At 50.6% G+C, this 27,115-nt stretch overlaps 1 protein-coding gene across 3 annotated transcripts in view; it reads right to left on the reverse strand.

Moving 5' to 3' along the window:
- COL22A1 (collagen type XXII alpha 1 chain) overlaps positions 1 to 27,115 on the reverse strand; it is a 238,332-nt gene that overhangs the window by 188,644 nt on the left and 22,573 nt on the right. For 2 of the 3 annotated variants that reach the window (XM_081266209.1, XM_081266208.1), the window contains exons 2-3: positions 18,826 to 18,987; positions 14,151 to 14,717 (exon numbers count right to left, since the gene is read on the reverse strand). In XM_081266209.1, the coding sequence (XP_081122335.1) occupies positions 14,151 to 14,717; positions 18,826 to 18,943 (685 nt within the window). In that variant the 5' untranslated portion in view covers positions 18,944 to 18,987. The remainder of the gene's footprint in view (positions 1 to 14,150; positions 14,718 to 18,825; positions 18,988 to 27,115) is intronic. The other variant, XM_081266210.1, reaches the window with a different exon arrangement.

Consider the following 27,115-nt stretch of genomic DNA (forward strand, 5'->3'; position numbering starts at 1 on the left):
ACCATCAGGCCACCCAACTGCTACATGGGAGAAAACAGTGAGGCTGGGCCACCTTCACTGCATCCCGGGCCTCTAGGCAGAGACACTTGCTCCTGGCCCTCTTTCCCGAGGGCTGGTGGACCCCCTCCTGAACGGGCATGGGCTGCCCACAGACAGCTACGGGAAGGCTGGTGGGAATGACAGCCAGCTGCTGAGAGGAGCAGCTGGAGGGCTTCCGTGGGCTGTCCTTGGAGGCAGGGCTGAGGTGGGAGGGGGGCAAGTGTGCAGCTCAGGCTGCAGAGGGGGCCTCCCCTCCTCCCCAGGGCACCCCCTCTCAGAGTGCTGAACCGGGGAGCAGCCTGCAGGCCTCCTGACAGTTTGCAGGGGGAGGGGAGTGAGCCTGAGCATGCAGTGGGGCTGCCTCTGTGCTTCTCCATGGCCACCAATGGCCTCACCTGCAGCAGGGCTCTGCCACACCTGTGGCCCCACACCCGAGGAGAGCAGCAGCTCTGGCCTGGGCCTCACCTTCAGCTCTGAGTGGTTCCTGCTGCACCTGGTCCTCATCATGAGCCAGGATCCCTGATGAAGACCCTACTCACATTTCCTACTTAACTAGCCCCTTCACCCACTTCTGGACTGCTCCCTTGCTTCCCTGTCCCCTCATGGTGATCCATTTGCCACCCTGTGGTGAAGGGAACTTAAAGCACACATCGGGTAGCACCTCCCTGGCTAAAACTCCTCAAGGGGCTGATAGAATGTTCACCTGGTGAGAAATCCAGTGAGCTCCATGCTGAAGGATGCCCAACTACCCGATGGCTTCCCATCCTTCACTGTGAAGTTCAAGGTGAAGCACAACAGTCTTTACTGCCTTTCTCCTCAATTCAGAATAAACCCCAAACTCTCCTCAGACCGAGACCCTCTGAACACCAGCCTCTGTCCATGCTCCACTCCATCACCTCACGCCCCACAGGAGCCACAGCACCGGCCCCTCAAGGCAGAGGTGAGGCCAAGCCTGCCCCTACATAAATTCAGCAGTTGTACTGCCCACTCCTGGGCTGTGCCCTCAGAGCGGTCCCTGAACCACCTGACCTGAGAGGAAACTTCTGTTCTTTCTTATCTCCCTCCCTGGGCTTTGTCTAATGGATGAAGCATGTGCTGTTACTTTCAGCTGTGATTTGCATCTATAATCTTAAGTGCTATCTTTGTCATGGGTTTGTGTTAACTATTGCACTCCCCTGCCCTGTGTGGTGAGCCCCCTGTGATCCGAGACATCCTAAATGTGTGGACAGTGTGTGCAGCAAAACTATAAGATTTTTGCCTTATTTTTTGTCATCCTTATGTTTCAGATGAGGAAACTGAGGCTGTGGTCCCACCCTGCAGATGCTAGACCTGCCCACAAAGAGGCTAAATAGTGACTAAGAGGTGATAAATGTCAAGCACAGGAACTCAAACCCAGTCTGCCAGCCTAAGCATCTCAGTGTCTCACCTTGATAGGTGCTGCCTGGCCTCAGGAGTTAGGATTTCTAAAAGATGAATAAAAGCTTCCACTAGTCTAGGTTTGCAAAGATCTGCACTCAGGTCTACTAGCTCCCTCAAGCTCCCCGTCTGTCTTCATAACTTCATGAGGCTGTTCATGGCCTCCTATCAACAAAACCTGTGGACCAGGGAGCCTTAGACATCGCTCAGGCTAGACCCCACCGCTGCGATTATCCACCTGAGGTGAGTTACTGTGGCTGAGCCAGAGTTCCCCTGGAGACATTTCCAACTGCCCCGACCCCACACCCAGGGACCTGCACCAGGGAGAGGCGCTGATGCCCAGCTGGGCTGCTCGGTGCTGGTGTGCGGCCTGCTGTGAGCAGACCACAGTCTGAGAGTCCATGCTACCAAAGTTCCACCTGGAGGACATGAGAAATAAGGACTGAAGGCAGAAGTGGGCCGGGAGCATGCGGGGCCACACGGTACTCTGCCTGGGCCAGCTCCATCTGACCAGGCTTCTGTCTATTCTGGGCTCTGGTCAATCAACCCCTCCTGAGGCAGGAATGTGGAAGGCTGTGGGGACGGGGTCCAGGCTCACTAAGGACACATGATCTGCAGCTCTCTCTCCTCAAATCTTCACCACATATCTATGGAAGGTTTTTTCTTCCTCTATTCCAGTCAAAAATACAGGTAATGCTTCCTGCCCAAACCCACAGAGCCGGTAGGCAGCAATGGAAGTTTTACAACTGAGGCCTCCTGGATTTTAGAAACTATATTCTTTTATGTCCAATTGTCCCCGCACCAAAAAAAAAAAAAAATGAGAAATTATACCCCAATGATTCAAATGTATGAATTGCCAAGATCATTGTAATGTCATGTGTAGCTAATAAAAAAATTAAATAAATAAATAAATAAAGCCACCTTTGGATCCAGGTATGCCCAGAGCCCCTCAATTTCACCATGCCCCACAGAAAAGGAGAAGGGACAGGGACCAGACCCTCTCGGACTCATGTTCCTCTTCCAGACTGTGTTCCAGAGGCTTGGGTCCTGGAGACACCCCACCCCAGAGAGCCTGTGCCTACTTCCAAGAGTCCAGCCTCATTGCCCACCTGTTTTCCTGAGAAGGACCAGGCCTCTCACTGGCCTGGGAGCAGGTGCTTGTGGGACACACAGACAAGCTTGACCTCACACCCAGGGTGCTCTGGCTCATGCACATGGGACCCTCCTGGTTCCAGATCAAGCAGGAGTGGTGAAGACAAGGAGGCCAGGCCGTGGACTGGGCTGGGGCCAGGCTGTGAGTCTCCCTGGGCCACCGTGTCTTTGCATGTCACTTTGAGGAACCCAGGGAATCTGAATTCCTACCTGCCTCCTAGGCTGTCACATGTGCATATGCAAGTTAGGATGGAATGGACTTTCCAGGACACCTCTGTAATTTATAAACAGCACACGCAGCCTGCAGTCCTCCTTGTCCTCTCACTGAAGGCCACTCGTGGGTCGGGGCCCCATTTGAGTGTACAGCCAGATTCTGCCAAGCCCAGTCAGCTCAGGTGAGCAGAGGTGTGAAGGAAGGCACTTGGCTCCACACTGGGGCCCTACACCCAACCTACACCCCCTCATGGCCTCTGATTCCACCCCATCTAGAGCACAGGCAGGACCGTGTCTTCCTGCTCCCCAGATTTGGGGGCTCCAAGACAGAAGATGCTCATGGTTGAGAACACAGTGCTGGGCAGGTGCCAAGAGCTACAGACCCCACCATGCAGGGCCTCCTGAGCAGCCCGCCTGCCTCCAGCTCCCTCAGGAGACCAGCAAGCACCTGGTCTCACCTTCCATCCCCATCAGCCGTGCCCACTCACATCTGGTTGTCAGACCAGAGGACAGGAGAATCTATCATGTCAGCAAGCAGAGGAGCTGTCTACGCATCTGCCACCAATCGAGCCACACAGACTAGCCAGAGCAGGTCTCTAGAAAATACGGGTGGGTACTTCATGAGGATATTTAAAATGCAAACACAGGTTTATAATAAATTTATTTTTTCTGGGCAACTGCAAGTAGATGCTTACAAGTTGTGGACAGAGGGAAGGCATCATTATTGTCCTGAACCAACAGTCCCTTAAGAGCTTAAGAGTGACATAGAAGGCCCTTCATATAAACGTTGGTTGTGTGTGTGTGTGTGTGTGTGTGCGCGCACACATGTGCATACGTGTGTGATTGAAAAGTCCTGTATTGTGGATCTGTGTGGGGCCATAAATGTGTGTCCTGTGCTTGTGTGTCCACATATGTGTGTGTGCATGTGCCTCTGTGTGGGGAATCTGAGGAAACCAAAGGAGTATGATCAAAGGACCTTCCCAGCCCAGTCCTCGAAGCCCTACAACGTGGCCGGCTGCTTTCCGTTCTCCTCCCTGCAACCTGAACTTGTAATGAGCACTGCACTTCGTGGACACATTTCTGGGAAAGCCATGGCATGTCCCGTAACCCTGTGTCGCCTCTTGCTCTAAGATTAACAAGCAAGGGTAGCAGCAGGACAAGAGAAATGCTCGGAAGTGCAAGATGTCCCCACAAATTTAATTATAGAGATACACATTTATATTTAAACATGTTTTATATATAGATTGTGTGTGTGCTTGTGTGCTTTTGACAAATATCAATTTACTTGTGGCCTCTACACATTACCCCTTGGTCAACCCAACACTGAAACCAAGAGGTAAGCTCACACGGCTCTCCATGAGCTGGAACACTGAGACATGCTGCCACCCCCCGATGGGGTGGTCACGCTTGTGAGGACTCAGCTTCCTGGCAGCAGGACCAGAGCCATGTGGCTGGCACAGGTCCCCACAGCTGGACAGTGGCAAGAGGACTGATGCATATCAGAGCTCAAAACCCCTTCTAGTCCCACTGGGACCTGGGAGGGAGTCCACGTGTGAGACCCGGGAGGCGCGGCCTTTCTTACGAACACCCGTGGAACCAGAAGCACGAAAGGCCGGGGAAAGCCTGTAATTGGAGGACACGTGGAGGGACAGCTGGCTATGTGCGATGTTGACCATGACACAGAAAGGAAGGGAAGAGGAGCCCTTCAGAGGAGCCATGCCCATTCCACTCAGTGCCCCGAGGAGGAGACCGAGGGCAGGAAGCCTCCTATCTGAGAGCTTATGGCAGTGACTTCAGACCCTCAGTCATCGTGTAGAATCAGCCTCAGGGGTCGGCCAGCTTCCATGGAGGACCACAGAGTAAGCACTGCAGCCTGTGCAGGTCAGGGGGTCTCTGCCACAGCCACTGAGCCTGCGGCGGCTCCGGGCACAGGCAGCCCTGGTCAGTGTGCACTGTGAGCAGTACTCCAGGGAATCAGGCGGTGATGGCTGGCCAGATGTGGCCCGCGGACCGTCATCTGCCATTCCCTGCATTACACCAAGACAGGCCTTCCCTTCCTGATGGGACAGTTCCCTGTGCAGAGCTCAGGACAGGTAGACTTGACTCCTTTCCCATGTTGGGGACTTGGGCCCAGCCACATTATTTGGTGGTGCTTGACTTTTCACAGGTGTATATTTGTTTGTTTGTTCCAGCTGGCCAGAAACACACTGTGTGATTACAATACCATCAAGGATGTTTGAAAACACAAGCAGATCTTCATCATCTCTGTTTTATAGACGAGGAGACCAAGGCTCGGGGGTGAGGCTGCTGGCAGTGGCTGCTGGCTGGAATGTGGCAGAGCTGGGCTTCCATGCGGGCCCCTTTGACATCCATCTAGGGCTCTTCAGGACACCACGGGATGGCAAGAGCTGGCCCAGGACTGGCACTGAGTACAGGCCAGGTTGCAGAGGGAGCAAAGATCACACAGGCACGCTCTAGAAAGCAAAGTGCTAACTCTGTCTTCATTTTAGAGGAAAAAGGAGTCTCTTGTCAAATATATACAGAAAAGCCCGAACTTAGCTCAGGCTTTACATGAGTCCACTGTCTGTGCCTGATGCTCAAAAGTCACAGTCTGTGAGGGAGGGACACAGGACCCCACCCTGGCCACCCTGAGTCCCCTCCTGGGACCCCTCCTGTGCCCCCAGGCAGCTGCTCTCGGAGGGGCAGACACTGGTTTGGGGATGGGGCAGTGGAGACATGAGCGTTTCTGCCTCAGTCAACCCAACTGCACAGGCTGCTGGATGTGGCTGAGGGGTGACCTTACAACTTCAGAGAAGAGGACAGTTAAACACTTTGCTTCCACAGGCTTCTTTAGGAGGGGAAAACAATAGTAAGTGCTGAGAAACACTGACCTAAGCTCTGGCTTGATCATCTGGTCACACACAGGAAACTGTCTTTTACGCATGTGCGTGTGTACATGTGGGTATCCTGAGAGCAGGTGCCCAGCCCCACCAGCGCACCAGGCACGTCCCTGGCACTACCTCACTAGATCCTCACACCCTCAGCAAGGAAGGGAACACTGTGACATCCTCTTTGCAGGTGAAGAGATCAGGCAGAAGGAGATTACCCAAGTGGCCCAAGGTTCACAGAGAGGAAGGAGGGGGCTGCGAGTCACACCCTGGCCACGGCTCCAGATGCTGGGTGGGAGCAGCCAGGGCCTCTGCCTCTGCATGTGCCTCGGCCGTGCACTGTAGAAATGCAGACCTCTTCACGGAGGCAGCCTGCAGGAACAAATCCCCAGCCAGTGAAGGCTCTCTGCAACAAAGCCCCGCTCAGCCCTGGCCTGGCAGACCAGAGCCCAGGGGAAAAGCAAACTACCACCCATTCAGAAAGCACTGTGTCTGCCCCACTGCCAGAAAGGGACACATTCACTGCAAGTAATGAGAAGCAGCCACATGCTGTCATGTAAATAAGCAAGTGGCAGGACCCTGGGTGTAGAAGCTCCTGTGGGGTGACTGCCAGTTCTCTGGTTTTAGGCAGGGGCTGGAGTCAGGAGAGGTCATGCATCAAACTGGCTTGGATCTGGCTGGCAGAGCTGGGAGTCTGCTGTTTCTTCCTTGAAGTACACAAGTTAAAAACTAATTAAAAATAAATGAAGGGTGGCTTTTAGTTTTTCATCATTTTCAGTAATTTTCTAATAAAATTTCCCGGCACATAATGAGAATTAAGTAACCGGATGGCTATTTCTAGGGAGCACGATCATTACAAGTTTCCCCAAGGGGCACTCACAATGACCTTTAGGTGGAGGGCAGGGCTGGAACCCAATGGCTGCTTGAGGCCTGCATGGTCCCAAGTGCCAAGCCACAGTCATTGACGTGGCACTCCAAACCCACAGCTGCTGCTGCCACCCATTCCTCTCTGGCCTCTGGGTCCACCCAGAGAGAACAGCTGTGTGGGTCACTCTGTGGTCACATACGTGTTCCCAATGTGTGCATGTGAGGTGTGTGAGGTGTGTGAGGTGTGTCTATGTGTGTAGAGTGGCCAGGCCAATAGACACTGGGGGAGGCAGGAGTGTGGTCAGGCAGGCATGGTCACTGGGGACAATGCCACCAGCAGGGATGTGGCCTCTTTGATAACTTTGTAAAACTCGCGTTCACAGGGAGCCAGTGACCCAAGAATTCCCCAGGGCAGACTCGCTAACCGCCAGCCTGGAGGCCATGCGGCACTTGGCTGGGTCCTCAGGGGAGAGGTGACTGCAGGGCACTCTGGTGGACTTTGCTCTGGCTAAGGCTGCCCCAGGACCTCCCTCCCAGCTGTGCGAACTTGGGAAGGTTGAACACATGGCTCAGCTTCCCCTCTGCCTCCTGGGACACAGGCAATCACACCTGGCCCAGGCCTTGCCTCCCCTCCTCGGCCCCTGGTCTCTCCCCCCCACAGGCCCAATGGACTCCACCTCAGGCCCTTTGCTCCCACCATTCCCTGTGCCCATCAGTCCTGGCCTGTACATCTGACCTCCCCACTGGGCTTCATGCCATTCCTAGAGCATCTCTAATGTTTTCCCTGTCAGAGGCTCCCCCAGCCCCCACCAACTGGGTACTTGAGAAGGCTCCTGCTCCACCTGCTTCAGAGCACCTGTCTCCACGTGAGCCACTTGGCCCACTCTGCTATTTGTTTTGTCACCTATGTCCTTTCCTACCCTCAAGTAGGACCACAGAGGCCTCAGGACAGTTCCCAGGGGAGAATATGGCTCAAAAAAAATCATTAAAATAACACAAAAACACATATAAAGAGTCCTTTTAAAATTCACTGTTGTGAGATGGTGACCATAAATGTCCATGGAGCCCATTTCTAATTACATGAGTTGTGTTATCTACTGAAATAAATTTTAAGGGCACCCAATAGCTGATTCCTTTGGAAGGTTAGGTGCTCTGGCTGCCGGGCACGAGACAAGGAAAGGGGGAGCCCTCAGAAAGGCTGGGGACCATGGCCCGCCCAGTCACTGCTATCACAGCAGAAAACAGGTGTAGTGAATTAAAGGCCACCACGCCCAAATCCAAATGCAGAACCGAGCTTCAATGCCCACATCTTTCCAGTGTGAGTCAAGGTGAACAATTTAAGGATAGAATTGACCTGCCCTTCACCTCAAAGAAGTCACTCCCCCTCCTGCCCCGGGTCACATTAGTAGCCAGAAGTTAAAACTCCCGTTAGAGGAGGAATGCAGCTACCCATGCAGCACGAGGAGCAGAGAGAGAGAGGATGGCCACGCGTCAGGGACAGGCAAGCACCACACAAGCATGAGAGAAGCTCCTACCCTCCCCTGATCCAGACCAACACCCCCACCCAGGAGTCCAGGAACAAAAGGCAGAACCTAGGAGGTCTCTGCCCACGAGATGGGATAGAGGACCACCATAGCATGTCCCCAGAATAGAAGTAGGTGGAGGCCCTCCCCGCTGGCATTCCACAGACCACTTAGAGCAACCCGATAAGCTATATAAGGGTTGCTTTGTGGCCACAGCAGAGCCGGGGGTGGAGAGAGCTCTTAATTACAGCCGATGCTCTGGGCCTGTCCACAGCCTCCACCCCATAGGCTGTGGGAAGCTGAGGCTGAGATTGGTCCCCTGGGAACCTCTCTCAGGCCACAGAGAAGCCAGAGTTGGTACCCTGACATGGAGGCACTTCTCTGAAAGCATCCAAGGCCAAGGGGATACTACAGCACCACAGAGGACCCTAGAAGAGGCCACTGGGAGAGGCCTACACAGGTCATGAGACTGCTCCAGTGTCACCTCTATTGACACTGGTCACTGTGGTCATCACGGCCTCATGCCACCTACACATCTGCACTTTTTTCACTTACAAAACAGAGATGATGGTTTCTCTGAGTAGCCTTAGTTTCACTCAGCTACTCAGCCAGCAGCTACTGGTCACCAAATGTGAGACAGACCTCTGCAAGGGACCAGGGAAAGTGCAGTATCACATGTCCAGCAGGACTCCCGAGCTGCAAGAGGCTCGGCTAATGGCAGACCCCTCAGCCGAGAGTCCGCTCCTGGCCTCTGTCATCCTCGGTAGTCCCTGTCATGCCTCCCTGCACCTCAGTGCCATCAACCACAAGACAGGAAGGACCATGACATTCAGACGAAGGATCCTGATGACACTTTGGTAAAATGGGTATTTAAAGCTGCTTCTTTAATGTAAGTGGAACCAGCCAGAGGAACTCAGAACCTGGGGTCAAGCACACAAAGGCTAAACTCCCCACTCAGCCCTCAGGCAGCTAGGCCACCTTAGGAGTAACTCAAGTTCTTCAGGCACCGTGCCCTCAGTGGTAAGTCGGGATAGCATGGTGCCAACTCTGTGCAGACACATCTGCCGTGTATGTGAGCACAGACAGTCAGACACGTATGAAGAGAAAATTAACTATTCACACCCACTTATGCCCTGCCGCTGAGCCCTGGGTGGCAGGCTGTGTGGCTGGGATTCCAACATAGCTCTTAAAAGAACACTGAATGGGGGCATCCGAGACCTGAGAAGTAGGACAGGTGAGGTCCACAGGTGGTCCAAAAGCATTTGGACAATGGAAAGTCTTCTGCATGGGATATCCAAAGGAAGTTCAGCCCACCACCCCTCCTCTGCCCATTTGGCCACTCCTGGCTGGCTTCCAGATCAGCTTCTGCCCACAGACTCCAACCCCTGCTGTCTTAGGGCAGGGGGACACTGCACTCCACCATGGACACCAGTCCCTCACTTCCTGTTCATTGGCTCTAGACTCAGCTTCCTCTCTAAAGGGCAGCCCCTGGACACCTGCTGGTCCTCAGAGCTGTCCTTCCTCCATTCAGTAGCCAAGCTCAATGGAAAGAGCACACATGGCTTTGGAAGCAACCAGAACTTCATACGTCATCACCAACATCAGCATTGTTGGAGGAGAGGGAGAGGGGAGGAGGCAGCAACAATGACCACCCCACCCTTTAAGCCCACGATGCATCAGGCATGCTATTATATGGGGAGGGGGAAAGATTTTTATCTGTAACTGTAAAAACTAAAATTCACAGATATCAGGTAATATGCTAAATATCACACTAATAATAAGTGTAATGGCCAAGAAAGTGGGATCATATCCACTGTCTACACTGCCAACCCAACCCCTTCACTACCACTACTATCCATCCATGCTGCCAACCATGCAATGATCTTGACCCCTAGGGCAACAACCCAAAAGAAAATGTGAGCCACATATGCAGTAATTTTCTAGTATCCTCATTAAAAGTAATAAAAAGAAACAAGATAGGTTTTTTCTTACTAATATCTTGTATTTAAGTCTATTTTTCCAAATTATCAATTCAATATATAATCAGTCAATATAAAAATTCATAGCTGCATTACTTTCTTTTATTCATGCTAAATCTACAAAATCCAGTGTGTGTTTTACAATTACAGCAGGGCTCAGTTTGGGCCAGACCCACGCCAAATGCTCAGTAGTCACACACATTGAACAAGCAGGTCAGGAGCACCAGGCTCCCACTTGCATGGTGTCAGGGCCCACATGGCGGCTGGGGAAGATGGAGCGAGGCTGAAAGAGGCTCAGCTAATGGCAGACTCCTCAGTTCTTCTCATGCAAAGTGGAACCAGCTCCCTGGGTCTCCCTCTGCGTAAGTCCCACTGTAGGAAGTCTGCTGAGATTTTTGACATTCAGCTTGCCTCAGCCAGTGTGCCTTTGCCAGACTCACATCAACCTTGAAAATCTAACGATTTGTCTGTACTCACAAGTTCAAGTTTTCAGTTATTGTTGAGTGTGCTTTCTGATTTGTGGGAGATTTTTATTATTGGCCCTTGGCAGGAGCTGGGACAGACCACTACATAATTACTTCCAAAGTACACACATCACAACAGCAAGCACAGAATTCATTGTCAGGGCACTGTCCTCGACTTCCTTTAAACAATATTAGAGAACCCTTCCTAAATGCCAGGATCTGCTGCAGGAACCATGGACTGAAAGCAGTGGACGTCATCCTGGTGATGCTTATACTCTTGTGTGTGTAGGGAGATATTAACACTTACATAACACATAGGTGACACCCAATGCACACACCCAATAGTGTAGCTGTCTGCCACTTTCCTGCTGTCCCAAGTGGACAGGTGCTTTTTGAGGTCAAAGAGAATGCCAACTCCATCCCTGTATCCTGGGTCCCTGGCTGTGCCCCAACACCAAAGAACCACTCAATGAATGTTTAATGAATGAATAAAAATGAAGGAATGGATGGGTGGAAATGAACAAAGTCTACTATCATGCATGGTTACAAAGTGACCAAAGGATTAGATTGAATTTAACAGCTGCCACCATCCATGGTCCTTAAAGGCATGACTAAATGGGTCTTATGAATTCCTGCTTCATAAAATAACCCCCTATTGTTATTCTGCCACGTTCCAGATCATCAATAGGCCCCTATTCAGAACAGCTCCTATGCAGTTCAGGCTGTGAAGTCACTCAGGGGCATCTTCTATCATGTGCAGAGGGATTCCTGGTGTGTGGATTTTGTGGCCTCCTTGATCTAATCTTACCAGATGTTTCCAATATGTTACTGTTAGATCTTTTATTTTTGTTTTCCTTTGTTTTTAACTGAAGCCACTGTTAGGGCATTTTATTTGGTTTGTCACCAGAATAGATCAAGCCCTCTTCATCGTGCAGCTGTATTTACAAAAAGGGATTCGCCTTAGGCAACTGAGTGAGAACTGGAATCTCCCAGGGAGGCATTTGGAGCACCCTGGCTACGGGGATAGGAGAGTTTTTTCCCAAGGTTCACAGAGTCATTCTCAGCTGGTCTGCACCTGCTTCTCCTTCTCTTAAGGTACCGGCTACTTTTCCTCCATGTATCAGACTCCTTTTCTCACAGGCACAGGTGTGGTAGCTACCTCCACTCCCAAATGTTAAAAAGACTACAGGGGTTAATGCCCCTATCCCTAGCGCCTGCAGCCGGCTTACACTCTGAGGCTAGTGATTGGCCAAGGAGCAGTCACATGACCTTCCTTAGCCAATCAGACTGAATGTCAGACGGGGGAGGGGGGAGAACTCCCCTCCCCTTGGATTGGCAGGCCCGCGGAGCTCTAAGGGCGCTGGGAGGTGCCTTACGAGGGTAGCCCCAGTCTGCCCGCTTCTATTATCCTCTCCTCTGCCAGCCTCAGGAGGCCACTGGGACGACAGCACCTAGACTCTTGTCAGCTGGTATCAGAAGAGGCCAGGCTACCTGGAGGCCCAGCCAAGCAGGAAGGGCGGGCGGGGGTGGGGCTTCCCGGTTCCTTTAGCTGCAGTCTGGAGGGCAATTGAGACCTCCAAGGCAGAGCTGCTGCTGGGAGCGCGTCCTTAGCCCTCAGGAGTCAGGCAAATTATTCATCCAGCCCATCTCTTGATCTGAGCCTTCTCTAAGCAGATCCTTCATCCGTGTCTCACTAGTGGACCCATTTACTGCTGGGGCCTTCACACAAGTCTGGGGGTGCTGCGTTACCACCCAGACAGAAGCCTGGTATGGCCTGCTTTCCTGGTGCCAAGCTGCCTGACTTCTGGCCTTTTCAATCTTCAAGTCAGTTAGAGTGGGGACTTCTGTGGTCTATGCTCTGAGGCATCATCCAATCATGGATGGTGACATGATGGTGACAGCTGCATTCCATAGGCACACAGGAGGAGACCAGCCCCTGGAGACAGGAAGAGGGAGGCCTGAGGCTAGAATCTGCTCCTAGCCCTGTTGCCTAATAAACTGTCACATTCCTGCATAAAATCCTAACACGCCCTCACCTTAGCACACAAGTCTTCTCTATTGAAATTCTGATAATCTGACAAAGCCCCCACTTCCCCATGACCTCAGACACTGTGCTGTGGCATCTCCTAATGCCACCCCACCACCTCCTCCTCCCTCCACAGCTCACCAACAACCTGAGCACACCTCCTCCAGGGAGCCCGCCCTCCCTCCTCAACATCACTACCGCCTTCACCACACAAAACCCCAGCCCTTGGGACTGCCTGAACCTTTATGAAGACACCCCTCAACCACCCAGTATCACATGCTCTTCTCATGTCTTTCCTGGCTTCTAGATGAGGAACACACTGAAGATAGGAGCTAGGTCTCATGTTTTTCTATAGCCCCAGAAATCAGCACAAAGTTGCACAAAAAGTTGATCCTCAATGCATTTCTGTTGAAAAAATAAGTGGAGATTAAATAAGCAACAGAGAGATAAGCTCCATGTGTGGTAAGAAACCAAGAACCATCAAGTTCCTAGAGTAGTTCAGCTGTGTGCTGACTGGGCACACGCCAGGCCTGTGCCCAATTGCTAGGCCACACCCAATTGCTCTCACTGCCAGTCCCTCCCATCACTTGCCCAAACCCTAGGACCATCCCTGCTCCTGATAGAGGTTGGACCACTGGGCTTCCCTGGGAGGGGTTGGCCGGTCCCCTGCAGTTGTAAATAAGATAGACTAAGACTAGTCCACTGACTGTCTATAGCCCCCACCTCCCCAGCCTCAAGGCACAGCCCTGCCAGGCCTGGTGGGGAAAGATACAGGCACCATCCAGGTCTAACCTGTAGAAACTACAGATAAGCTGGACCTTGAGAAAACCACTTCATCCTCCTTATCCTGGGGAGGGGACTGTCCTCAGAATGACCCACTAAGTAAGATCCTGGAGGTCAGGCTTCCAGGTCAGCCCCAGAGCCATTCATGCTCTGTGCCTGCCTCCTGCCCAATGGCCCGTCCTCCCCCAGCCACAATGAGACGGATTCCAGACAAACAAGTGGGAGAACTGGGGTTATCTCACAGGGCTGCAGGTCAAGAGCACTTGGCTGGGAGAGACAGCCCCTGACCATCTCTGAAGAGTTGCAGCTAGATTGCTGGCCTGGTTAGCTCACATACCCTGTGTATGCCCATTTTCTTGTTTGATGGTTCACTGAAGCCCCTTAGGAGACCTTGCCACCTGCCAAATGCCTCAGTGAGGACTTTTCAAGTGCTGCCTTGTTGGTTAGAAGACCATGTTCCCAGCTCAGAGATGAAGATGGACGCTCAGGCCTTTAGTCCTCCTGCATCTCACAGTGGGGTGAGGATTTAGAAGGAAGACTTTAATCCCAAAGCCTTTTCCATCTCTGCCCCAGAAGTGGGAAGACAGACTCCCTAATAACTGGCTGGCTGGTCCTCCAGATCCATTACCACACTGACCCCTAGGCAAGGCGGCTTTCTCTGTCCCCGCACCTGCTGTTCACCTAACTTCCGCCTGCTGCGCTGCTCGTTTGCCTCGCTACACCACACTGACCATGCTGGTCGCAGGGCACGCTGCCCTTGGACTGGGACAAACTCCACACAGGGAGGCCAGGCCACTCACTTTCACACAGGCGGCGCCTCAGCTTGCCACGGATCTTGTCGATGGCGTTGAAGTCGGACACATGGAAGACATGTGCAGACTTGGGCTCCGAGGCAATCTCTTCTAGCTCCTCCTTCAGCGCTGCACCCACGCCCACCGCAAAGATGCGGATGCCTGCAGCGTGGGCGGACGTGGCCGCATCCAACACCAGGTCCTGGCTGCGGCCGTCGGTCAGCAGGATGGCCACCTGCTTGAAGGCGCGGTCCCCCGGCCGCCCGCCGGCCTGCGGGGAGAAGCTGCGGCTGGTGATGTACCGCAGCGCGTCGCCCGTGTTGGTGTTGCCTCCGTGGTAGGTGATGCGCCTCGCTGCAGCCTTGACCTCCTCCCGCGAACTGAAGCGGCCCAGCTCAAAGGCAGTGGTGGGCGTGTCGCTGTAGCGCACCACACCTACGCGGGTGCCCTCTGGGCCCACCTCGAAGGTGTCCACCAGGTTGGCTACCCACTGACGGACCTTCTCAAAGTCCTCCTTGCCCACGCTGGAGGAGGTGTCCAGGAGGAACACCAGATCATAGTGCACAGTTTTGCAGCCTGCAGGGGCAAGAGAAAGGGTGACATAGCGCAAATGGGTTGTGGAAAAGCATGTCCCCAAGGCCCTAAAGGAGTGGACACTGGGACCTGTACAGGCGCCTGACTCCAGTACCTGCCTGCTCTGCCAGCACTGCAGGTGACAATCGGGATTCTGAGCACAGGGCTCCTGTTTGGTAGCAACAAGAGGGGCCTCCCCAAGCTTGCTGTGAATTCCACTGAGGATAGTGACAGCACCTTAACATGATTCACACCCTTGGAACGCCACTAGGTGTCAATCTCTGCACTTCAATTTTGGTTTAAAAGTAAATTTTATTATTGCTATTTTTTAAACCTACTTACAAATAACACAAGCCTATTTCAGAAAACTCAGAAAAGGCAATCACAAACTGAACACTGGTTTTCCCATCCACAGAGACAACATTGCCAGTCGTGGTATATATCCTTGATTACCTTCAATTTCCGCTTAGTTACTGGGAATCAGACCTGATGTTCAAGTTGTTTACCCACACCTAGCACTATGCTAGAAATCAGTTCCTGGTTGATAAGGGCCATTTCCCTGGCCTTTCCTGTAGGGATGTACACAGCTGATTGATGCACACTCTTGCTGGATATTTAAATAGTTTATAGTATTTCATTCATCATTACTACATATAGGATATCTCCCATTTGTGTATTTTCAATGTAAATTTAAGAATTTCTATAATGCTTTATGCTATATGCTTTATAGCTTATAGATTTTACCTAAACTAATGATGATTTTGTTTAAACAAACCAAGTTTCCTCATCCTCACATCTGCCCCATGCAGCAAGTTTATTCATCCATCTTATAACTAGATGATGTGGGAAAAGTGTTGTCCTAAACCCCAGAGTGGTACACATACAGGGGAACCGTCAAGAAGCCTGGGTGCTGACCACTCCAGAAGGTGCTGTTGGTCACACCAGCAGCAGCACTGCAGAAGCTGCTAGAACACAAATCCAAACATGCAGATAGTGAAAATGGAACATAACAAAACAAAACAAAAAAAAAAAAAACTTAGTTAAAATACCAGATTGGCAAAGTTCAAAAAAGAGTGATGGTCACTGTGAATTTGAGGAGAAGACATCTATCTGCTCAACAAGTGGCCATACAATTTGCCACATCATTCTCATAAAGGATGGAATTTTTTTTTTATCCATCAATTCCAAATTTGTGATTGATCCCAAGAAAACAGGAAAAAAAAAAAAAGATGGAAGAATAAAAGATATACTAGGGTGCTGATGTTGTGGCTCAGGGTAGAGCACTCACCTAGCATGTGTGAGGGACTGAGTTCGAGCCTCAGCACCACATAAAAATAAATAAATAAAATAAAGGTATTGTGTCCAACTACAACTAAATTAAAAAAAAAAAAGATATACTAGGAATATTACAGAGCATGATCAGAGAATTTAAGGAAACATCCTAGCCATGGTCTGTGTGGAACAACTCGATGCCATTGTGCACTTGATCCATGCAGCGTGATGCCAAGGCATGGATCACACACAGTCATGGCTGCCAGGGAACCCACATCTACCAGTGTGGACACGCTTCCCAAAAGAGTATTGAGTGTGAAAGTTGTTTACAAAGTATTGTGTATAATATAAAAAGATTTCTGGAAAACAATTTCTCTCTGTGTGTGTGTGTGTGTGTGTGTAGTTGTGTACATGTGCCTCAGAGAACCTGCAGCTGAGCAGCAGTGCTCACCAATGGCAAGTAGAGCTACGGAAGAACTTTATTATTCTATATCTTCCGCTCTTATATGTGCAAGCAATTGAGTCCAAAAGTCAGAAAAACAATATAGTTATATGTAATTACACACACACACAAACACACATACACCATGCACACACACGCATGCACAATTAGGCCTGACCAAAGCCACTCTTGAATATTTCATACCTATCTTTCCTTCCTGTTTTCAAAATCCAAGTTATTGTCTGCACCTCGAGGGTCTTGGCAGGATTGTACCTAACAGGATTAGGGCTTTTGGAGTGTGTTTGCCCAGATGTGTAGACTCAGAGATAATTCCCCCGGGAGTTGCTTTCCTTGACACAAAGGTCATCCTTTTGTCCTTAGGATAGGAATGTCCCTGCCTATTCAGGATAATTGCTGCTGAGGGCCAGGCAGGGCCTGTAGGCTATAATCCTAGAGCAAATTTGTTCTAAAGCTGAAGGTTCATTTGCTGGGGAGGCCTCACTGAGAGGCCCCTCTGAGCTCTCTGCACATTTTTCTCCTGGAGGCAAAGGAACAGCCCAGATTGTGGGCACATGAGAATCAAGTGCTATAGCCTGGGCTCTGTGAACCCAAAGGCCCTCACAGGTGCCCTCTGCCCTCACGCCGGGCATCTTCCATTCTGTGAGGTGAGGGCCTGGAAGAGAAAACTGCTACGTCTTCCACCTTTGAATCAACTGCACATTTGAGGCCGACTTGACAGACACAGAGCCCCAGGGACCTCATACACAAACTGGATGTCCATAGTGTTTAGACTTCCTAGTGAGTCAGGCTTTGAGAGTCTTAGGCAAAGTAAAAATGCTGTAAAATTGTTAAAGAAATAACGTGAACTTTATTTTTTGAGGCTCACAGAAGAAAGTTTTAGCATGTCACTGTCACTTTCCATGTTCTCCCAGCCTCACTTCTGTGGCTTGGGGCCACGCTGCCTCAGCTCCTCATTTGTAAACTGGGAGTGGCATTTCATGCCTGGATCTGCCACCTCGGGGAGTCCCCACAGCCCCAACCATTGGAGCAGAGGACCCTGAATGCCCACTCTGTGAAGGTGCTGTGGTCACAGCCTGGCTGTGCTCCTGACCCTCCATCGTCTCTCAGCACTGCCTGGGCCTTCCCCCGCTGCAGGGCCCTCGGGCTGCCCAGCAAAACCACCCTGTCACAGTTCAACCTCCCGGGCCCCTGGTGTCCCATCTCCAGTAAATGTTACCGAGCCTTGGTCAACTCCACAGGGATTTCTCCTTGTGTCCTGGACACTCTCTGATGGACCCCAGTGTGTCCACCGGTCACCACACCCCGGGATGTGTCCGAAGCCCTCGCAGAGCAGAATACCATGAGAGGGCCTTACCCTAACCCTAACCCGCCCTCTGCCCCCGCCCCAAACCCTGCATGCACTTGACAGGGCCAGGCTCATGGCATATCGTGCCACTGACCGGACCTGTTACAGCAACACACTGCCCTCTCCCTCTCTCACACCCGTTCCCTCACACCCACAGGCACAGTCACGCAGGATCACACCATCATACTTTCTCCCATAGCCACTCACAATTATCCCACACATGTGCACTCACACAACTTGCTCACACACACATGCTCACATGCATACTCACACAGTCATACAGCACACAGTCACATGCACACTCACACTGCTCACATGCACACTCATAGCACATGCATGCACATACACTCACAGTCACATGTACAGTCACATGCACACTCACACACATGCTCACATGCATACTCACAGCACATGCATGCACACATATTCACAGTCTCATGCACAGTCACATGCACACTCACATGCATGCTCACACACACACTCAGCACAATTGCATACTCACACTCACTCACACATGCTCACAGCACACTCACAGCACATGCATGCACACACAGCACATGTGCACACACACATGTTCACATGCACATTCACACATGGTCAGTCACATACACACACTTACATACTCACGTACACTCACACATGCTCAGTCACATGCATACTCACAGCATATGCTCACACACATACACAGTCACACATGCACACAGCCACATGCACACTCACAGCATATGCTCACACACTCATACATGTTCACATGCACACCCACACATGCTCAGTCACATACACACACTTACACATTCACACACGTGCTCATGTTCTCTCACATTCCTTCACGTGCTCACACCCACTCATACCCCCTCACACCCAGGCCCTGATGCAATAGCTGGCTATTCCTCACACCACTGGAGGACCTTGGGCACACCCACTTGCTGGGCTACTGGCTCTCACACAGGCCCACACCCCACACTGAGGGTGCAGGGCCGTGCGTGCTGCCTGCTGCTGTACACTCGGCATGGCTTGTGACGGCGCCCTACCTGCCCGCTGGGCCTGGCAGCCGCGGTCCCCGCTCCACAGCAGCAGCGTCCAGAGGAGGCAGGCTGTGGCGTTCCCGAGGAGGCCTGCCGTGGCTCTCTTGCTCTTGGAGACCAGCATTTCCAGGCCAGGAAGAGACCTGACGAGGTCTAGCAGAGCATCTCCTGTGTGGAGAAAGACCCAGCCTTAGAGCAGCCCCTCGCTGGAGTGGAAAGGCCACGGCCACGGGAGGGACCGACCAGCCTCCCAGCCAATCTTCACTCCTCGGCTTAACTCTTCAGGCAGCCAAGAAGGTGACCTTCCAAAGAGAAAGCAAGTGCCCCCTCCCCCTGACCCGTCCACCTGTCCCTCACCCACCCAATTAGCACGTGTGTGCGGAGGACCTGCCCAGCTAGGTAGGCCAGGGGACTGCAGAGCAGTGGGGGGCCTGGTGCAGGAGGACCCCAGCCAGGCCCAGCCTACAGCCCACCTGTAAGCCCAACTCATGCCCGACTGAGGAGATCCACAGGCCTGCTGCAACCGTGCACCCCATGACCGCTCACCTCCCGAGGGTCCAGCACTTGGTCACTGTGGACTTTCCAGCAGTGTCCCACTGATGCCAGCTCTGAAATGGCCCCTGGCCTCTGCGGAGGGCTTTTTCCTCTGTGTGAAGTCCTCACACTCACCTGAGGGCACCTGGAGGTCCCAGCTCAGCAGCTGCTCTTCCAGAGCCTTCCCAGTCCCCTCCCATGACTGCCACCCTCGGCTGCCTCCAATGAGCCCTCAGAGCCTCTCTCACAGCAGTGGGCTTATGTTACTTCATCCCTTTGCCCTAGCGTCTGCCCTGCTGACCACCGGATGCCTGGGGGCTGATGCCAAGCTGACCTAACTGGACATGGATTAGGGTGCGGGCACATGCGCGCGCGCACACACACACACGCACACACACAGCCAATATCTATGAATGAAGGGGAAAGTCAAGAATTTTTCAGTCCTGACACTTGCAATGGGAGGAGGTTATCCAAAGGCAAAAGAGCATAAGAGTTTTTCTGCTTCAAATTATGAGTACTTTCTTTAGATTTTAATAAAGAGAAAAGCAGATTGCAAGGGAATAAAAGCAAACTTAATCATTGCAGAGTACCAACGTGAGTTGTGTTTACAAAGATCATAGGGGGGTAACTACAAAGAACCACAGAGAACTCCAAAACTGCATCCGCTGAATCAGCATGTCCACTGCAATGGAAGCTGTGTGCTACCCCAGTGGTCTGAGCTGGGACTATTGTGCAAACAGAAACCACAGGACAGGTTGAGAATGTGTGGATATGTGTGTGTGTGCAAGCAGGCGTGTGTGGAGGTGTTTCTCTTCTTACATTTTTTTTCTGAATTATGTTAACATTTCAGCTTTTTATCAATGTCATCTAAAGTCATTTAAAAAATGATCCATTGAATTGGAAGAGAACCTCCCAAATCTGGATGAGCTCAGAAGAAAACATCCACAGGGTGAGCCTGGTGACAAACACGGATGAACCATTAATCTCTGAGGTCTTGCTCCTCATCATACACACACACACACACACACACACACACACACACACACACACCTCAGAGGGAGCAAGCTAATTGAGTGTGTGAAATCATAAGCTACCTGGGCACCACTGACTGCATGAGACCTCCTGTAGCATCTGCCCTCCAGCCACATGGGATTTCTTATAACCAGATGCAAACATTACCCCCCACCATGCTCTGAGAGGTTGTAGCCCATCCTGGGAAACCCCAGAGTGGCCTCCAGCTGGTCTACCTGTCTGATTCCCACCCACCCTATAGCTCCTGGAGGGTAGCTGTGCTTAGACTGCTGTACAGGTTATAAGGAGCCAGTCTCAGCAGGTGAGGGAACTCACCCAGGCCACACTCCTGGCAGTAATGCATCCGGGATCAGACACCCTGGGCCTAGCATCCCAACAGTCTGGACACCCCTATTGCGCCAGGAGTCCCTCAGCCCTGGAGTCAAAGCCCAAGGATACACCCTGCTCCCCAGCACACTAGAGCATCAGGCCCTCAAATCTCTCCCATTCTCCACATTGACCAAGTGCCACTGCATAATTCAGGTTTAATACACCTCCTTCCAGAGGCACTTTGCTAACCTGATTTACCCTGTGCTGGGTTTTACACTAATGACTACCAGATTCAATTTGTGGCCTTTATTTTCCACAGCCCGTCCTGTTTCCACCTCTCCCCAGCCCCTGCATCGTTGGAGGCTTACACTCTATACACAGCAGGGAGGGAACTGCTCTTCATGCCCCTCCTCTGATCTTCATCACCTCCCCAGGGAAGGAGTGGCTGAGTGAATTGAGCCATAGCCCTACTAGGGATTTAAACACAATTGGCTTCCAAGGTCTGGCTGTGGCCCCCGTCACAGTCCCCATCATGACACACCACGGGTCTATCTCCCTCATGTCTATTGGTTTCTGTAGCGCCAGTGACCAGGTCAACACCCAGTCAGTGCCAAATGGGCGTTCAGCTAATGCTCATACTAAGAAAGAGAGACAGAAAGAAGGGGAGGCCAATAACTGGGCTTCCCTAGGGATCCTGACCCCAGAATCGGCACCACTGTCCAGCATGCTCCGTCTCCATGCTGTGTGGATGTGGTGGCACCAAACCTGATCATTTTTCACCAAGTGTAGATTACCCAAGCACCCACAGTAGGGGTATTAAGGGCCTTTTCTAGTAACTGAGCTAAGAGTTTGTCTCCCTACCCCACCTTACTTAAATTCTCAGATCGTAGATCCTAGCTCTGTGTTGGTACCACCATCTCCCTCCACTTTATAGAGGAAAAGCCAGAGCTTGGAGGGACAGTCTCAGCTATTAGTGGTGACACTAGAATGTGAACACTGGGTCAATGCCTGTTGCTTCATCCAGGGCTACTCTGCAGCCCCCCTTCTGTGCTGGTGATGTTTTCTCTCTTAACATTATGTTGTGAACGATGTTCAATCCCTTAAAAATTCCTCATCAACCTCCTCATTATTAGCTTCCTCTTTATTGGCTACCTAGAACTACACCTGTGTCACTACCACCATTATTTTTATCATCATTTCTACCTTTGGACATTAAATAGGCCATTCTATTTGTTTAACGTGGTAATAAAGATATCTTTTTACCTAAGCCTTATTCATATATATTTTCTTAGGGTAGATTTGTAGAAAAACAGAGTTTTTTTTTCTTTGAGTTTTACAAGACCTTCTCATGAACTGCTGTTATGGTTTGGATATGAGGTGTCCCCCAAAAACCCATGTGTGAGACAAGGCAAGAACATTCAGAGGGAAAATGATGGGTTTTTGAGGGCCTTAACCCAATCAGTGAATTGATCCTGATGGGATTAACTGGGTGATAACTGAACACAATGTGTGTAAGGTATGGCGGGAGGAGGGGGGTCCCTGGGGGCTTCCTTTGGAGTATATGTTTGATGAGCTAAGCTTGGCGCCTGTCTGCTTCCTGATCACGTCCTGAGCTGCCTCCCTCTGCCACACTCTTCCACCATGATACCAGCTCACCTTGAGCCCTGGGGAAAGGAGTCAGCCACCTATGACTGAGACTCTGAAACCGTGAGCCCCAAATACACTTTTCCTCCTCTAATTGCTTGTGTCATGTCTTTTGGTCATAGCAGCAAAAAAAGCTGACGAAAACAAAATGCTTTCCCCAAAGGCTCCGATTTCCAGAGCGCTGCAGCACGTGTGTGTGTGTGTGTGTGTGTGTGTGTGTGTACCCCTCCCACTGCACACTTGGCAGCACTGATGCCATCATCACTTCATCTTTCCCAACCAAGCAGGAGCAAGGCTGTGGTTTCTGCTTTTCATGTGCAGTTTGGGTTCCTGAAGTCTGTTATCTAAGGGTATTTCTCATTCTGTATTTTTTATTTTCCTGCAGATGTCTATTTCTAGAAGTATTTGTCATTGTTAAAGCCAAGGCTCTGGACAGGGAAAATAGTCCCTAGATGTCACCTTTTGTTTACTCATTAATAAATATTCACCAGTGGCCCTCGCATGCCAGATGCGGAACACAGGGAGACAAATGACACGGAGCCCACCCTGCAAGCCTGGGATGCAGGTTAGATATGCAGGTGCACATCATGGCAAGGCAGGATGAAGGAAGTGTGGAAGAGGGAGTGCAGGCTGTGACAGGACCACAGGACAGAGACCAGCACCAGGCCACTGCAGGGGAGGTCAGGCTTCCAGGTCCTTCCAAGTGGAGTTTGAAAGGCTGAGTAGGATTCAAGCTGACAAAAGTAGGAGATCACTTCAGACGGAGGGAATAGCATCTGCAAGCCCCAGCAGGGTACTTGGAATCTCCCCATGCAGGAAAGAGGCACAGGCTCCTCTCAAGGCAGGTGCATGAATTCTATCATCTGATCCCTCCCACCTTCAAGGCACACTCATCCCATCAGGGCATTAGAGATCACCCTACAAGTGAAGCAGGAGGAAGAGTCTTAGAAGTCTACTCAAGAGTGCCAGGCAACGGCCACAAGAACAAGAAGAAAGGCACTCTCCCCAGTGGACCACGTGAGGGCAACCAGAGTTCCAGAGCCAAAGACCAGTGGCCCAGGGTGAGGACAGACACAGAACCTTAGAAAGTCGGAACCAGCTGCCCAACCTCTCATTCCTCAAAGCTTTGTGAGTGCAGGGCTTATCTGTCTTGCTGATGCTGTTGCCCAGAGTCTGGGACCGTTTCCAGCAGGTAGTGGACACCTCAATAATTTATGAATGAATGACACATGGGCAGCATCTGATGCTATTAAACCATCTTATCATTTTATGGTGGCTAGAACACAGTCATTAGATGAACAGAGACATCATTGGAGAGCTATGAGAGTAAATAATTAGCTACTGTTTATGATTCAGCATGTGCCAGGCACTGTCTGATTGCTACCTGATCTCACATGACTCCCCAGGTCAGGCACCATCATCCCCATTGTAGAAGACAAAGACTGAGATTAGGGAAGTCACGTATCTTTCCCCAGGTCCCCCACGGGGCTAGAGGAAGGACTGAGACTCAAACACTCTCTTCTGGGCAGAACCCATACCAATTCTGTGATTTCTAACAAATCCAAATATCAGCAGCAAGTTCTTAGACACCACTTTTAAGAAAATAAGATAGATGATGGGTATGGGGCACAAAATAGAGCATTTATCATTGTTCTGTATTTTTTTAAATTACAGGGCTCGAGAAATTTGATAATTTCCTTGATAATTATACCTGAGATTTATATGTGTTGTACTCCCCAGGTTTTTAGAGAAATCTTATCATATATCTTCTTTAATATACAAAAAAGAGAAAAACTATAGATAAATATTGTTTATGAACATAGATATAAAAATACTTAGCAAACAGTTGAGCAGGTCAATTTGAGCAGCATATTAAACATATCAGACACCATGACCAAAAGGAATCTGTCTATACCAGGATTGAAAGAGTAATTTAATGCATGAAAACCAATTGATGTAACACACCACGGCAATATGATGAAGGGAAGAAGAAACACATGGTGACACCATCTGAAGTAGAAAAGGCATTTGACAAAAGCCAATGACATTTCACAACAAAAAACACTCCATAAATAAGACTATAAGGGAACTTCCTCAGCAGTATGAAGCCTGAATCTGAAAAGCCCACAGCTAACATAATACTCAGTAGTGAAAAAAATTACAGCTTTTCTCCTAAGGTCAGGAACAAGACACAAGGACACCTGCTTTCACCACTCTACTCATAGTGTTTTGCCAAAGCAATTAGCTAAGAAAAAGAAATTAAAGGCATCCAACCTGGGAAAGAAGAGGTAAAACTATCTGAAGATGACATGCTCTCGTATGCACAAAGCCCTAAAGAATCCACACACAAAAAAACTGCTAGAACGAATAAATTCATCAAATTTGCAAGGTGCAAAGACAGCACCCCCCCCAAAAAAAAAAAAAACTGGTTGCACTTCTCTATGCTAGCAATGAACAAGCTGAAAGGGAAATTTTTTGTTTTTCATTTTTAAATCCTGTTTATAATAGCCTCAAAAAAGATAAAATACTTAGGAATAAATGTAACCAATGAAGTATGGGACTTGTAGGCTGAAGACTACAAAACATTGCTAAAAGAAATTAAAGAAGATCTAAATAAATGGAAAGACAGCTCATGCTATTGCTTAATAGTTGATAGACTTTCTGTCTGGGGTGGTAGAGAAGGTCTAAGAATAGATAGTGGTCACAGTTGCATAACGTGGGTGTAATTAAAGCCAATGAATTGTGTATTTAAAATGGAAAATGCAGTGTTATGTGTGTGCATGTGTAATGCCCGTATAACATAAATATATAGCTATAATGAGAACAAAGATGTTCATCATGCAGTCCTTCTGTCTATGTCATATTATATGGCAAGCAAGAATTATAGTTATAGATGGAATCACGGCTAGCAAACTATGGAGATTGACCTGGACTTTCTGGATAGCTCGATACAATCACAGGGTCTGTCTTAATGAAAAGAGGAGGCTAACTCAGAGCCAGAGAAAGATGTGGCTGGCCACCGCTGGCGTTGAGCATGGGGCTCAGGAATGCAGATCCTCAAAGCTGGAAAGACAGGAAAGGGGTCTCTCCTGGGCACTCCTGGAGGATCGCAGCTTTACCCACATCTTGGTTTTATCCCAGTGAGACCCATGAGGGACTCCTGACCCTCAGAAATTTAATGTAACAAATGCAGGTTGTTAACTTGGTGATTGTCACAGCAGCAATGGGAAGTGGATACAGACCTGAACCCGTGTGAGGGGTGAAGGGAATGGAGGCCCTGGGAACACCCAGGACAGGGGGCTCCCTGCTGGCAACCCCCAGGGCTCCCTTCTCTCCACCTGCCTTCTACAAGTGTTTATTCAGGGCCCAGCAGGGTATCCCTGTCATGAGCCTGGGCAGCCCAGAGGGGAGGGAAAGGTCTCCATCTTCTTCCCTTGGAGAGAGGCCAGCAAAGAGCATCTCAGGAGCTCCTCTGTCCATGGAAGGCAGAGCCACTGACCTGGTCAAGGAAATGGTGGCATGTTCTCCCTTAGCCCAAGAGCCCTCACCTGGCTGGGACTGTCTGCTCCACCATGCTGCGTGGAGCAGCACAAACAGCCCGCGGTGCTCCCATGGCCCCCGCAGCACCAGCAGGAGAGCTACAGGGACCATCGTCCTACGGACCCGGGTCAGAGCTCACCTGTGCTGATGAGCAGGGGCTCTCGAGTCAGAGGGCCTGGGGGGACAAATCCTGCCTAGACCATGACTCTGTTATCAGGAGGTGACTTATCCTTTCTGTGTCTCCCTTTCCTCCCCCACAAAGTGGAAGTCATAAGAGAATCCATCTCATGGGGACTGTCATATGGACTGGATAATAAAATGGCATAGCCAACCCTTGGCTCCAGACCTCAGCCACTCCCATGGCCACATCACTAATGTAGCCAGAGCTGGACCTGAAGTCAGTTTTTAACCTGCCCAGAATCCAGTGTCTCAGCTGCAGAGCTGGGCAGTGCCAGGGGTCTCTAGGACGTAGACTGCATATTTCTATCTTAAAAGCTCCCCTGGGTGGGCCTCACCATATCAGAACTGACCACTGCCTGACAACTGGCTCCTACGGGTGAGTCTGTGCTGAATCTTGCCCCACACAGGCCTGCGCTGTCAAGCAGTCTGGGACTGCCCTGGAGAACTGAGAATCAGAAGTGCAACTCAACAGCAGCCTTGCATCTCTGGAAGGCTAAATCTCTAATATGTAGGACTTAAGCAAAGAAACAGAAGGAAAAGGAGCAAGGATCTAATCACCAAGTCATGTATGTATCACCCAGTCACAGGGAAGAGGACCAGGGCCCCCACAGAGAAAGGCAGGACCTAGGGGAGCATCTGGCTTCTCAAGGCTGCCTGTGTGCTGGCTTATAGTGCCTGATCTGAGGGAGCTGAACCAACCTTGCACACCTGGAATAAATCCCAAGTGCCCCACTGTAACTTCTTGCAATGCCCTGTGGATTGCTTTGCTAGCATTTCATTAAGGATTTATTAGGGCAGTGCTGGCTGTAGGAAGTGTTCCCTCTGCTACATCTCCCAGAAGCCACTGTAAAGAAGAAAATATGCTTCTGCCCACTAGGAAGATGCCCTCTGCGGGAGGCAGACCAGGTGGAACGCTCAGTGCTTTCAGGAGCAGTTCAGGTGCTCAGATCCCCTATCCACAGGAAAGCAATGATCTCTGCTCCTTGGGGGAAGGGGTTGAGAGTCAGGAAATGATTTCTGCAAAGCTTGCAGCAGGGATCCAACTATGGAGCAGGTG

The sequence above is a fragment of the Spermophilus citellus genome (genome assembly GCF_964194105.1).
Source record: "Spermophilus citellus genome assembly, chromosome: 14".
Classification (NCBI taxonomy): domain Eukaryota; kingdom Metazoa; phylum Chordata; class Mammalia; order Rodentia; family Sciuridae; genus Spermophilus; species Spermophilus citellus.